The sequence below is a fragment of the Papio anubis genome, chromosome 4 (genome assembly GCF_008728515.1).
Source record: "Papio anubis isolate 15944 chromosome 4, Panubis1.0, whole genome shotgun sequence".
Lineage (NCBI taxonomy): Eukaryota > Metazoa > Chordata > Mammalia > Primates > Cercopithecidae > Papio > Papio anubis.
The window spans coordinates 27,116,009-27,130,772 of NC_044979.1; the positions used below are offsets into that span (position 1 = coordinate 27,116,009).

At 35.4% G+C, this 14,764-nt stretch overlaps 1 protein-coding gene across 6 annotated transcripts in view; it reads right to left on the reverse strand.

Moving 5' to 3' along the window:
* Positions 1-14,764, reverse strand: part of MKLN1 (muskelin 1) — a 161,694-nt gene that overhangs the window by 39,672 nt on the left and 107,258 nt on the right. For all 6 annotated transcript variants that reach the window (XM_021935346.1, XM_021935344.1, XM_021935348.1 and 3 more), the window contains exons 10-12: positions 14,047-14,259; positions 8,293-8,514; positions 4,151-4,280 (exon numbers count right to left, since the gene is read on the reverse strand). In XM_021935346.1, coding sequence (XP_021791038.1) covers positions 4,151-4,280; positions 8,293-8,514; positions 14,047-14,259 — 565 coding nt within the window. The remainder of the gene's footprint in view (positions 1-4,150; positions 4,281-8,292; positions 8,515-14,046; positions 14,260-14,764) is intronic.

A 14,764-nucleotide genomic window follows, 5' to 3' on the forward strand; every position in this document is an offset into this window, starting at 1 on the left:
GGTTCAGAGAAGTTATGTAATTTTTCTAGAACTGCAGAGGGCTGAGTGGCAGACCCAGACAAAGAGAGACCAAGTCTTCCGATTCTCAATTTGCTATTCTTTCAATTGTACCAATCTGCTACGACGGTTAGAACAGGATGGAATAAAAAATGGCAGATGTGGGAAAACAGAGTGGACAGAATTTAAAGATCAAAACAGCTAAATACATAACTACTAAAGAACAAGGATCAGGTTGTAAGAGCTCAGTATTACCAATACTTGACTTAGCATTTGACAAATGAAGAAGGTTCAATATATGTTTCTTACTTGAATGAATATGAACAGGAGAAAGCGCTCTTACTATAGCAGACTGAGTTTCTATAGCAAACTACAAAACTCTGGTGGTGTGACAGATCATCTTCTACACATACGTTTCAATTAGTGTTAAATACAGAGCTTACATATGGGGAATCTGCTAAACCCCTTGTGTTCACAGTCTTATTGCCAAAAGTTTCTCAGAAATAAACTCAAATTTTAGATATGCTGAATTCTGATGTAATTATGTATGTGTTAGACACAATGCTAATAAATCCCTTAAAGCAGCTGCCAATCCATTGATTTAAATTATAATTTTCTTCTGCGGAGAGCATAAAATTGTTACACTGTAGTTTAAAAATAGGAATTAAAGTTGCTTCAGATCTTTAGATGTTAAATCTAAGATGGTACATTTAGATAATTATAAAGAGCAACAATTTAAGATTTTATAGTATCTGACAATACAGAATTACATAAACAGCAGTAATTTTACTATTAGCTATACCATCTCGGTGATCTCAATAGTTCAAACAAATTTATTCTATGAGCTCAAACAATCCCATTTGATACTCACATTGTAAATACAATTTTAATCAAATAAGCCACATTACTGAATCACAGATAAACACAGTAATTATATGTTAAGTCCATCTCAAATTACAGTAATTAACTGGAGTAAAAAAATCTTTAGAACAACAGTTAACAAACAACAGAATGATTAATAAGCTACAGAGCATCTACATAATGGATAAAATTGGTGTTTTCTACGAATATTTTAAAATGTGGGAATTTAAATAGTATTCCACCTTCTTAAAAGTACTTTTCACGGCTTACAATAATCTAGTAAGAGAGAAAAAAATGTACTTTTTAAAAGTGAGGTAAAAGTAATTCTATGGGAGGGCAATATAATATACCATGGTTCTGATGTGAGGTTTTTTGAACAGTCTAACTTAGTTCAGTAAAACACTTTTAGGAGATCTAGAGTACTGAAACCACTGAATGCTCTTTAAGAAATCGTGAACAAAGTCTTGTCTATTTCAGCTGATGTTTGTACAGGTTTTGAAAAGCACAGTCAAGATTTTATACAGCCAGATGAATACCTAGAATTGTGTTAACAAGGATGGCTAGAGCCACATGTTTTTAAATTTCTAACCTGGGCTTAAGGCATTAGAGAATTTTGGGAGACAACGATCTACAAGCTAAGATCTGAGAGGTAAGCAGTACAAGTTAGCTAGATTTTGGAGGTGAGAGGAAAGTGATTCAGGTAGGAGGAATAGCATGGGCAAGTATCAAAGGCAAGTAAAACACACTATCTATAAAGATTTAATATTCGGTGGTCGTGAAACAGAGAGTTGGTGGCAAGAAGTGTACAGATACGAAGTACAGGACTGCAGAACTGAACTGGGGCACATCATAAAAGAGTCTGTGAATTACGTTAAGTTTAGACTTAATCCTGAGGGCAGGGAGAAACAAGATTTAAAGTGAGGAAGAACACCCATCAGGTTTATATTTTTAAAAATATGTTCTTTTCTTCATTAGCACTAATCTAAAGGTAAGGTTGTCACTTTATTTTACCTCTCCATGTACAACCGTAACTCCATGAAGATAGGGCCCTCATTCACAGTTGTACTCCTAGTGCGTAGCTTATTGTCTGGCACACAGTAGGTGACCAAAAAATATCTGCTGTATAAATGTTAAGGCATACGGTTCTATTCTTTACTGGTAACACAGAATAGCTGTATTCTGCTTGCAGTGTGGAGAATGGGTTGCAGGGAGGGTACACAGGGAGAGGAAGTCTAGAGACAGAGGCCAAATAGGTGATGTTAGCCCAAACTAGTTCATAGTGAAGCAGCAATGGGAATAGAGAGATGAGGCAAAATTGGCATGATTTGATGTTAACTGGCTAGATTAGTGAACCTGAGGGTAGCACTAACATCTTTTTGTGAAAATTAAGGCACCCAACAGTAACACCAACCAAAACTAGAGGGTTAACCCATCTCTACTCCTAGAGTAGCCATGAATGGAGACAGTATTTTCCTTAAAATCTAATTTGGGCCATTTACAAATGTGGAAGCAAAAGCTGAGACATTAGGTAACTTGCCTAAGATTAACTAAGGACTGAAATAGACTCTGGAGAGCCAGAACAGTGGTTCTCAATCCCAGCTGCATATTAGAATCCTCGAGGAGAGAGAAAGTTGGGGGAGAAGTAAGAGGGACATGGGAAAATGAATGGAAAGGAGGGAAAAGAAAGAAAGTGAGAGAGGCAGAGATGGGGGGTGGGGACAGGAAAAAAGAGAATAATTTCCATTTCACTCTAATATGCTAACAGAGCCACTGAGGTTCCTCAATTCCAAGTATAACTGCAACAATTTTAGGTGGGAAATTTTTCGAAGTAATTCTAACCAGATGCTCAACCCCTGCCATAAAAATCCTCAGTCAACAAGCCTTTGAACTAATGCAACTCACAGGAATATTGTCAAAATTAACCACTTGGAAAATGTACACCTAGACAAAGAAGTGGTATTTTCAAAACTTAAATCAGATCAAGATACTGACATTAAACCTTTGAATTATCTCCTATTTTATTCGGAAAAAAAAAATCCAAACTCCTTGCATTTGTAACAAGGCACTGAATACTGCGACTCTTATCTCTGTAGCTCTAACCTAGTTTCATACCAACTTTCCCCATCCTCAATTCATACCAGTCCCACTATTTCCGAACACCCCAGGTTCCTTACTGCTTTGGGAACTCTGTACTTGTTCTTCTCTCGGTTCTTCACATGGTTCTTCCTAATTCTCTACTTTTCATCTTAAATCTTAAAGATTACCTCCTCAGAGGTGGTTTCCCAATCTACTCTGTCTAAATGAGACCTCCCCTGTTACTCATTATCAAAGCATCCAGTGTATTTTCTTCACAGTACTTAGAACACAACTGCAGGTCTCTCTCCACTAAAATGTGAGTCCTCTGAGGGAAAGGATCCTCCAGGTCCATAGATGAATCCCAAGTGCCTAAAATAATATTGGGCCTACAGAAGACAATGAACAATGTCTGTGAAACAGGTGCTTTTATCCACATTTTGCAAATGAGTCATTAATAAAAAACACCAATTTATAAGCAACAGTTAAAAAGAAAAGCTGATCAAATTTCTCACCCTATTGTTCAAATTAGCATTTTAAACCGTTGCACCTTAATCAAAGTCACTCTTTTATGTACAATAATCACAGGCAAAGCAACTACTATGCAGGGTAACTGTAAATGATCAAAACAGGACACTTTTGAAAATGAATGGAGCACTATTAATAATTATGCCAGGGCAATATGTATAATCTAAGCAAACCAGCCATTCCATTACTAATAACCTCTTGGATGCTGAGTTTTTAAATTTACAAGGTGTTACCAATCCCATGAAGTTCCCCGCTTAAGACACACACCCTACTATGCTAGTGCCTAATATAAAGATCACTACAGTGAAAACAGAAGACGAAAAAAATTAGCAAACATAGAATAAAAACATAGAATAAAAAGTTTTTAAGCTATTGATTCTTGCAACCCGCCCACCAATCGAAGGATTTCCTTCGAGCAGAAAGTATGTGAATTTCTAAATGAATTGTTTGTGTGTGTGCTTGTTGAGGGTTGGGGGGCGGGTTGCAAGAATCAATAGCTTAAAAACTTTATACATATTTAAAAACAGATAGAACTGAATAAGCTGGTAGAATTTTCTTTCTCTTACTCAGAATTACTCAATTAAGGAAATAAAGAAAGGGTGAAAAATGATTAGAAAGAAAAGAGAATGAATTGTAGTTTTCTACCTAAAGTAATTAAGACATGAGAGAAGAAATCACTCAATGCCCTTACCCATCCCAGAGTCTTTCTTGGTGCCATCTGATATTATGTCTACATGATCAGAGTCCACATCATAACTAAAGAAATCATTCAAATAGGTCTTTGATCGCTGGCCACCAAATACATATAAGCAACGATTTTTCTGAAAAAGAAGAAAAAAAAGAAGAAAGGAGAAACTTGTCACTTCCATGAAGAACTCAGAATGAGCCTTTAAAAACTTAAACCTCTACAAAAGTAATTTTACAATAGATCCCAATGGAGCTGGAATAAAAGGGAAAGAGGAAGCTCTCTACATATTGCTAAAAGGTGATCTCTAGGACATCCTGTTAAAGAAGAAAAGCAAGGTGCAGAATGATACATTCAGGTTCCTTCTTCCTTTGTGTAGGAATGGAGAAGGAGGAACATCTGTGTATGAGACAAAAAGAGAGGGAGAGAGGGAAAGAGAAAGCGAGAGAGGGGAAAAGTGAGAGAGACAGCACGCGAGCGAGAGTAGAGATTTTTTCTTTTTTTCAAAAACAAAGGAAGGATAAACCAAAACCTAATAAAGACAGTTACCTATAGTGGCAGGAACAGAGCAGAAAGACCTCTCCAAAAATACCTTGACATATGGTTTTGACTTTAGAACCATGTATATGCTTTTATTTAATTAGAAGACAAAATTAACTAAAGAAAAAAAAATCTAAAATTTGGGCAAAAAAAATCCAACAACAAATAAACCTATCTGTATACAAAGATATACTCACACAGAGAAGTAGTATTTCTAGTGATTTTAATACATACATTTTGACTACCCATCCCTAGAAGTCTAAATCCTAAACAGAAAAATAACCAGAAACCAACATTAAACAGCACTCAGTGATTCTGTTGTTAGCTTTTTTACTGTGAAAGCTATTATAGACAGACAAAGCAAGTAATGTTATGAAGCAGTATTTTAACCTTAAAAGACACAAAAATAGGCCAGGCATGGTGGCTCACACCTGTAGTCCTAGCATTTGGGCAGGCCAAGGTGGGACGATTGCTTGAGACCAGCCTGGGTAACATAGCCAGGCCCTGTCTCTACTTCTTTTACTTCTTCTACTTCTACTTCTTCTACTACTTCTACTTCTTCTACTTCTACTTCTACTACTACTACTACTACTACTACTACTACTACCACTACAACAAACCCAGGTGTGGTGGTACACACCTATAGTTTTAGCTACTTGGGAGGCTAAGGTGAGAGGATCATTTGAGCCCTGACACTCAAGGCTGTAGTGAGCTATGATCTGCACTCCAGCCAGGGTGGCAGGGCAAGACCCTATCTCTAAAAAAAAAAGAAAAGTTATAAGTTACAAAATAGAAGACATTAAGATAAAAAATATTTTATTTGAATTAGACAAATCAGTATGAACTCACGATTTAATTTTTCTCTTACAAAAAAAGATACATAAATATGTGGTGGTGGTGGTGTGGGGGTGCTCCTACTAGCCAAAGAGAAAAATTTGAGCATCAAGAAAGTGGCCGGGTACAGTGGCTCAGGCCTGTAATCCCAGCACTTTAGGAGGCAGAGGCAGGTGGATCACCTGAGGTCAGGAGCTCGAGACCAGCCTGGCCAACATGGTGAAACTCTGTCTCTACTAAACACAAAAAATTAGCTGGGCGTGGTGGTGCATGCCTGTAATCCCAGCTACTTGGGAGGCTGAGGCAAAAGAATCACTTGAAATTAGGAGGCAGAGGTTGCAGTGAGCCAAGACTGCACCATTGCACTCCAGCCTGGGCAACAAAAACAAAACTCTGTCTCAAAATAAAAGAAGAAGAATGACAGCACTGGATAGAAATACATCAAATATGTAAAATACTTAATAATAAAATTTCTGTACACTTATCATTGGTTAGCTTTGGAGCCTCAAAGTTAACTCATTAATATGAAAAACAATAAAGGAAAACAATCAAACATTTATACTGCCTATTCAGTATGCTTTACATTTCAGGGTAACCAAAAGGTTAATGAGAGGAAGTTTTTTTTTCTCCCTCCATAATAGGAGAATCACACACTTAATAAATGCAGAGGAAATGACATCATTAGAAAAATCACCATCTTACACATCCTAACAAAATTTAGGCAACGAAAGGCTACAAAAACCATTAGGCACAAGTTTGAAAGAAAACTTTATAATTGATCAGTCAGGCTAATAACACCCAACCTATTAACATCATCGAAAGCATGACAACCAGTTATTAAATGCTTCTTTATATTTTGCAATCAGAGTGTCTATGAAGTATTCTTCCACATTCTCCCCAGCCCTCAAAAAAGACAGTGAATCTAAAATCAAGCCTCTGAGTGCAATGACCAGTTTATAGGAAATATGAAAGAGGAACACATTAAATTACACTACGAAGATAAAATCAAAATCAAAACTGGAAATATGGGAGATTCTAGAGCACAAATGTCTCGCTTAGTGGGTTGTGTGTGTGGGGGAGAATAGGGAATAGGAGGAAAGAGTACTATTACAATTTTTTAAAAAAATGTATGAGACATAACAACCAAATGCAAAATACCTTTTTTGAATCTTGACTTAAACCAACCAAGTAAAGATATTTTTCAGTATATTAGAAAAAAAGAACACAGATAGAATATTAAATGATAATAAAGAATTGCTTTTATTTTGGTTGATAATGATACTACAATTATGTTTTCTTTTTTTTTTTTTTAAGAGAGAGTCTTGCTATATTGCCCAGGCTGCAGCACAGTGGCTATCACAGGAGCGATCGCACTATTGATCAGCATGGGAGTTTTGACCTGTTCTGTTTCTGACCTAGCCAATTAACCTCTACTTAAGCAACCTGGTGGTCCTTCGGTCTGGGAGGTAACCATACTGATGCCAAACTTAGTATGAACAACTGATCAAGCACAGTGCAATGTGGCCCAGAACTGGGCTCCAGCAATCCTCAGCCTCCTGGGTAGCTGGGACCACAGGTGTGTACCAACACACCCAACTGTAATTATGTTTTTAAAAAGCCCTTATCTGTTACAATTATACACTATAGTAGTATTTACAAGTATGATGATACAGTATCTGGGATCTGCTTTAAAACACTACAGCAGGTGCTGTAACAAGAAAGGAATAATAAAAATTTTTAAAATACTCCAGCACAGTAAAATTTAAGAATAAACTTAAAAATCAAAGAAACATCAAGAAAATGAATGAAATTAAAGTGGAATAGCTGTATGAAAAATGAGCAGATTATTGATGACTGCTGAAACTAACAAATGAGCACACAAAAATGTATTATTAATTATATTATCCTCTCCATTTTGTACAGAGAAAAACATGTTTAAAATACATGTTAAAGAACATGTTTAAAATATTCCATGATATTGTTTTAAAGCTATGTTCACAGAAAGAAGACCAAGATTTCATTAAAACATCTGAAAAGGTTAAAAAAACACTCTGTATGTTGGTTTTGCTGATACATTTATTATTATTATTATTATTGAGACAGAATCTTGCTCTGTCACCCAGGCTAGAGTACAATGGCATGATCTTGGCTCACTGCTGCAGCTTTTGCCTTCTGGGTTCAAGCCATTCTCCCACCTCAGCCTCCCAAGTAGCTGGGACTACAGGCACAGGTCACCATGCCAGGCTAATTTTTGTATTTTTACTAGAGATGAGGTTTCGCCATGTTGGCCAGGCTGGTCTCGAACTTCTGGCCTCAAGTAATCCACTGTGCCTGACCATTGCTGATACATGTAAATTCTAATTCTATAAAATCAAATCTTAAATTCTTTGTACTTAATGGAGAATAGCAGAAGGGAAAAAAAGAGAGAAAGAAATTGTCCTTCTAATTACTAAGAGAAATTAGTAAGTGGAAAGACCTAAGAAAGGAACAAAGCTACAAAATCGATTTAAGCAGTGAAATTAGTTGTAAGATTGCCTAGATTAGTAGTCAGGTAATAACTACTTAGGAATTACCAGGCTGATGGGAAGAGTCTCACAATTAGCCAACAGTTCACTGTTAAAGAAGTTTTGTCTTTCTCTGTCATTGCTACACTAATCATTTATTCCTAAGGAAAAGTTTTTATCACTTCCTGGAGAATTAGATTTCACCACTTCTTTTCCTATCTAGGTATACATGATAAAATAACATTTACGCAATGTACGGAATATTCTTACTGAGTGGAATAGCATGCAGTGTCCTATTCGAGACTGGATGTCCTCAGGCCCAGCATTACAGGAGTCCTCTCGAAGAAGTTTCCAGGTTTGACATTGACAGTTGAAAGCAAATAAGCCACTGAATTGTGGTTCACTGGCTCTGCTGTCATCTACGCTGCCATTACAAGTCAAAATTCTACCACCAAAAGTGTAGATCATATGTTTTTCTGAGTCCATACACATCTATCAGAACAAGGCAACAGATTGAATAGTTTTAGTTTGTTCCTGTCATATGTGCTAAGACAAAACCAACATGTACAGTTTTACATTCTCAAAAAAAACTAAACTTTGTCCCTAATGACACTAAATACCACCCGATTATCATATGCAAGTTTCTAAATACTTTTTCAAGTTGCCATTTTTCCCAGTGAGAGTAAAAACATGTTGGGATAAAGAGCTTTCTGCTTTCTTGAAACTGCATAATTTTTACCAAAATCAACCAATGATACATGAGGTGTTGATTTATACGTAAGAGTGAATACTTATCATATTTCGGGTGAATAGTGATCATACTCTCCTTATTAAAATTCCTTTCATTCTAGGCAAGCATCCTATTAATATTACTACCATTTATTAAGCGATCAGATATGCAAATAAGAGTGGTACAGCTAAATTCATCTCTCTGCATTTATTTTTATAAAACCCTTCAAATTATGTTACAAAACAGTAGAACAAACAAAAAGACATTTACAACAATCAAGTCTCCAGACTGACTTCTACAGTGTAAAGAACTCTATCTGCTTTTAACATACCACTATTAATTTTCTTTGAATTAAGCTATACACTTCATGTTTAAAAGTCAAGCTTTATTCTTCCATTCTTCCAACTCAAGATTGTAGCTTTTCATAAAAATGTATGAGAAAACAGCCATTTGTCATGAGACAATAAGAATCAAATTCTGTTTCAAATAATACATAAATCCAAGTTGGGAATTAGCTGTTAAACGTAAGTGGCGTTTATATAAAGAATAAATTGTGTACACAAAACATCTATGTTTTGCTTAAAAAAAAAAAAAAACTAAACATTTGATATTCAATTCTCCTACCAAATTACTTCTGCTACTTATGTATTTTTGTATTTTTTTAAATAAAAGGCTATTTTCATATATATGTATGTGTGTGTGTGTGTGTGTATGTGTGTATATATATTTATTTATTTATTTTTCCTCCTCGAGACAGAGTTTCACTCTTGTTGCCCAGGCTAGAGTGCAACAGTATGAGCTCGGCTCACCGCAACCTCTGCCTCCCAGGTTCAAGCAATTCTCCTGCCTCAGCCTCCTGGGTAGCTGGGATTACCCGCATATGCCACCATGCCAGGATAATACTGTATTTTTAGTAGAGACGGTGTTACTCCATTTGGTCAGGCTGGTCTTGAACTCCCAACCTCAGGTGATCCGCCCACCTCGGCCTCCCAAAGTTCTGGGATTACAGGCATGAGCTACCATGCCTGGCTATTTTCATAATTTTAAAGGTATTAAAAAATTGAGGTTATTATTATTAAAAAGAAAAGATTCTAACATCTCCTAATTTTTATCTACCACTAAAAAGATCTACCTCATTAGCCATTTCCTAGGTTTCTCAAAGACTTCTATAAATTAAGATGAAAATCTATTCCCTAAGGGTGAAATCTTGGTAAATATGGTTGAAAAACAAAGATGTCTGGCCTACCACAGAAAGTATTCCTATTTTTTAAATGATCATATAGTTAAAATCAGCACATTGCTGAAGACAACTCAGTTTGGCCCCATCCAACTACTGCCTCCGTTGAGGGCTCCATTGGAGCTGGGTCACATTTCCCTTGCTGAAGTACTTCAGACTCAATCACTCCAAATATCTGGGAACTATGCTGAAAATCTTTAGGGACTCACATTAAATGAGTTTATTTCCATTTTTTATTAACTCACAGATTCATACTAATGGCCAATCTTTGTTACCAACCCCCTACCTTTCTACTTCGTATGGCTACAAAGAGAGTTTCTTTCTTTTTGAGGATATTCAAGCTTAATTTTGATGTGGCTTACTCTCATTTGTTTGCAGGGCTGAAGTATAAACATCCTTATCTTGGTAGTTCTTCCTAGGACACCAGTCTAAACCAAGAAACCTTTTAATACTTGATTTCCACTCTTTTGATTTGTCATTTTTACTCTCCAAAAAAATTTCTGAAAAGCTAGTAACTTATTAAACTCTGTATGATAATGTCTTTTCCATCAAAGACTTAAAAAAATCTTTAAAGCCAAAAGTTTAAAGACTATTCATTTATTATGTCAGGGGTTAGATATTTAATTTTTAAAATCAAACAAATAGTGGATAACCACTTATTTTCCTGGGAAAAATTATTTTTTGAATCTGAAAATGACTTTATTTTACCCTATCACAGGAATACAAGATTGGTAAGGGTTTGGCTGGGTTCAAAATAATCGTCTCCTCACAAAATTTGAAGATACTGCTATAAAGCCTTCTAGGTATCCAGTGTTACCCAACCTACCACTTTCCCTTCTACAAACCTCCAAAAATGCCTCATGACCCAGTGAGAATATCAATGAGCTGAGATCTTCAATTCTTCAACTGAAGTTTTTCCTGCTACTTCTTGGCTAGCTCACTTTCCATTTTCTAGTAATTTCCACAAAAAGTGATTACACTTGAAGGACAGTTTGGCTAGATATAAAATTCTTGGCTCACACTGTCTTTTCTTGAATGTCTTCTAGATGTTGCTCTATTATCTCCTGGCACTGAAAGGAGATGTAGAGAAATCTGATACCGGTCTCATTTTAGTTCTCTTATAGGTGACTTGATCATTTTGTCTACTTGCTATAAAATGATCTCTTATCTTTTATAGTCAATGTTATTAATATATGTCTTAGAGTTAAGTATTTGGGTCAACTTTTTCTGAATATAGTATGCCCATTTGATACGTGGAGTAAAATCTTTCTTCAGGAAAATGTTCTTGAATTCAATTGATAAATATTTGTTTTTTCCATGGTTTTGGTTTTCTTCTTTAAAGTCTCCAATTACATATATGTTGGCTCTCCTCTGCCTACCTTCCCCGGTTAATCATTTTTACCTCTTTGTTTTATCTTATTCCTATGCTGTATGATCATTACCTATCCTTCTTTACACTCTTTGTAGATAAGTCTTCATTTCTGAAAGGGGCAATATACCGGTATATAACTTTCATTTACTGTTATTTTTCTTTTTATTGTTTTTCTTTAGAATGTCTCTCTAAAGCTTTATTTATTGCTTTTTAGTTTTTCATATATAATTGAGTTGAATTTTCCTGGACCAGATGACTTTACAGAGGATTTCTGTGGAAGGTGGATATTCTTGCTCAAGAACTCCTTCCTCTGTTGCTAATGAATTGAATGATTCCTTCAAAATATGGCACTTCTGGTGAAGCCATATCTTCTCTAATTTTATGAATCTCATCTGGCTTACAGGGTTGATCTCAAGCTTTGAGCTCCCCAAATTTCTTACTGGCCATTGCAAAAGGAGCCATCATTCCCACTATGTTTCCTTCACTTTTACAAAATAGTGCTTTCTGACATATATCACCTCTGGATCTTTCTGGGTACTTTACACATGTTAATTCACTGATTCTTCCAGTGGCTGCCCTGGGTGCAATCTGTGCCCTGTCCCTGACACTTCTCACTATGATATACAACTGCTAGGCTCCCTCTGCTTTCCCAGGCCTCCCTATTATACTGCTGTGGACTTCAACAAAAGTTCTGAATATTTCAGTTGTTTTTGGATAAACTTACAAGGCACTGGGAGTCGTAGGTTTACTCTGGCTCTTGATTTTGCTGAGAGAGAGAGTGTGTGTGTGTTTAAATCTTTTTGCTTGATTACCATTATTCCTGGAAAACCACACAAAGCAATATCAAGGAAAGCTTGAGAACTAAACTGCCACTATGTTCTTAAGAAATCCAGAAGTCTTTAAATTTTATTTTTTAAATATGTTAAAATTAAAAATGGCAAATAGCTTTTAGGCATGTTTGTATCGTATAGCTTTCTCATATTTTTATCAAATTTGAACATTAAGTGTTAAATCCTAAATTGTCATGAACACCACAAGCTATTTTTGGAGTGTCATAAACACTACAAGTGTAAGTTCTAACTTATAGCTTTATTTGTATGAAATAGAATAGCAAAATGCAGGAGCATACAGATTACTTGCTCACTATTACAGGGCTAGTTGTTGGCTGAATGAGTACTGAAATCCTTATTTCTTCACCCCCAGTGTTCTGCTGTACCACCTAATCAGTTGAAAACCATGCATTATTTAATAGCACCCAGCTTCCAAGAAACATCCTATTTTATAAAATCAAGAGAAACAAAGGCCACACCCAAGAACTCTCTACGTGCTACTCCTAAGCTATTCTTTTCTGTTTAAAAAAAAAAAAAAAAAAAGGACATCAGCATCTTTTGTAAAAGAAATACATAACCATTTGGGAACAAGAGAAGAAATTGTTCCCTAACAATATTATCTGCTGATATTTCTAAAAAATCAGAACCAGCCTAACTTTTCTTGGCATGCTTATTTTCCACATGAAGAACATTGAGGGTGTCAGCGGGGATGTGCATAGCTTTGTGGAGCTCAGTTAAATAGAGCCAACAGAAGTTCCAAATTTAAGCTGAGGAGTATTTCTAAGAATACTGGTTTTGATTTTCTACCTACCACTTAACTTGATAGGCATAACTCACTCTTCCTCTCCTTACCACTCTCCTATAACAATTATATGTTAATAGAAATATGGCAATAGGATAGTTTAAAAGCAAAGAATTAACAAAAATCTATAAAGACACAATAAACAAAGACCCTGGGTTCTGACTCCTAGATAAGATTTTAGGTCTCACCTAGGTTTTGTAATAATTCTAGTACCACCTCCCATTTCCCGAATACTAGATAATTTATGTTCATCAACACAGAGTTATAGATTTTTAAAGTCTTTTTCTCCTCAATACATCAAAAAAAAAAAAAAAAAAAAAAAATTGGGATGTGGGTTGAGCCAGGTAAAAACTTGCTTATAGAATTCAAAATGGTTACTGTCTTTTTTGACCTACATTGACTTTGTATGGAATAAGTATTCAAAGACAGGTAACAATGATAATGACAATGATGGGGCTAATGAGAGCTACATGTATATTAATATTAAAATGGCTTACAATGAGGCTATGTTCAGTCTTCTAGTCAACAACATTATTGTATAATTTCTACTGGTGCTGAGTTTAATTTAGTATGTCAAATTCCTCTCCAGGTTTATAAAATTTTGTGACTATAAACAAAACAAAATATATTTCACTCTAACTGGAAGAAAAGCTCTAGATTTCATCTAGTTCATTATAAAGTGATTTTCCATTTCTTACAGGAATGTAGAATAAGAAATATAATTAAAAGGGTAAGTTGTTATTGTTATGATTTATGCATATGCGTTATAAAACTAAATGTGTTTTTCCTAATATTACTCCATCTGCTCTCTAAAGTTTCTATAAATCAACACTCTATGTCCTGAGATTTTTGTATTTTGCCCTGCAACAAACAAGAGAAAAAAATTTAAAGAACAGCTTTATACCTACTGAAACAACAATTATTATTATCTGTCATAGGTATTTGTCATGGAAGCACTACTAGACAACTCAGCATAACATCTAACATAAACTCTAATTGCAAGAATCACTAAGCACTGATTAATTCCATCATATATTTAACTGTGCATCAAACCTGATGATCAAACACCAATTTCGGCCCTCCATCAGCAGCAGTATCCTCACTTAGTAACATCCATGTGTTTGTATCAATGTCATAACGATAGAAGTCACTTTTCAGAGATTTGCTATTCCTCACAGAGGAATCCAAATAACGCCCCAATGTGTAGATTTGCCTCCGTTGAATGTCAATGCACATTTTATGACACGATCTGGCACTAGGACCATTCTGTAGAGAGAGAGAAAATGAATAAACAAATAAACAAATGAAAGAGAAAAAACAATCAAAGAACAAATAAAAGACAAATTAAATGCCCTTTTTATTACCTTTCATTAAAAGGTTTCTCAGAGACTCACATCAAGTCAACCAATATGAGTCCAACACTAGGCTTAACTCTCTAAAGAAAAGCAAAAGCAGTAAGCAGTAGGAGACACAAATCTTACCTTAGAAATGCTTAAAATCTACCATGAAAGATGAAATGAACTACACTGCAGCTTATGGCACTCTGTTGATAACATCTATATGGTTTCTACCATATACTGCACTGTGTTTTAGTCATTTGTGCACAGAGTTCAATTCCCTATTACATGACAATCTACTTTAAGACATGTTTGGTCTTTATGAACATTTTTGTATTTCTCATCAGACTCTAGCACAAAAGAGGTACTCCAAGAATATTTAGAATCAGTGAATTTCAAAATTAGAAGAAACATCAATAAAATCTCTAGTTTAA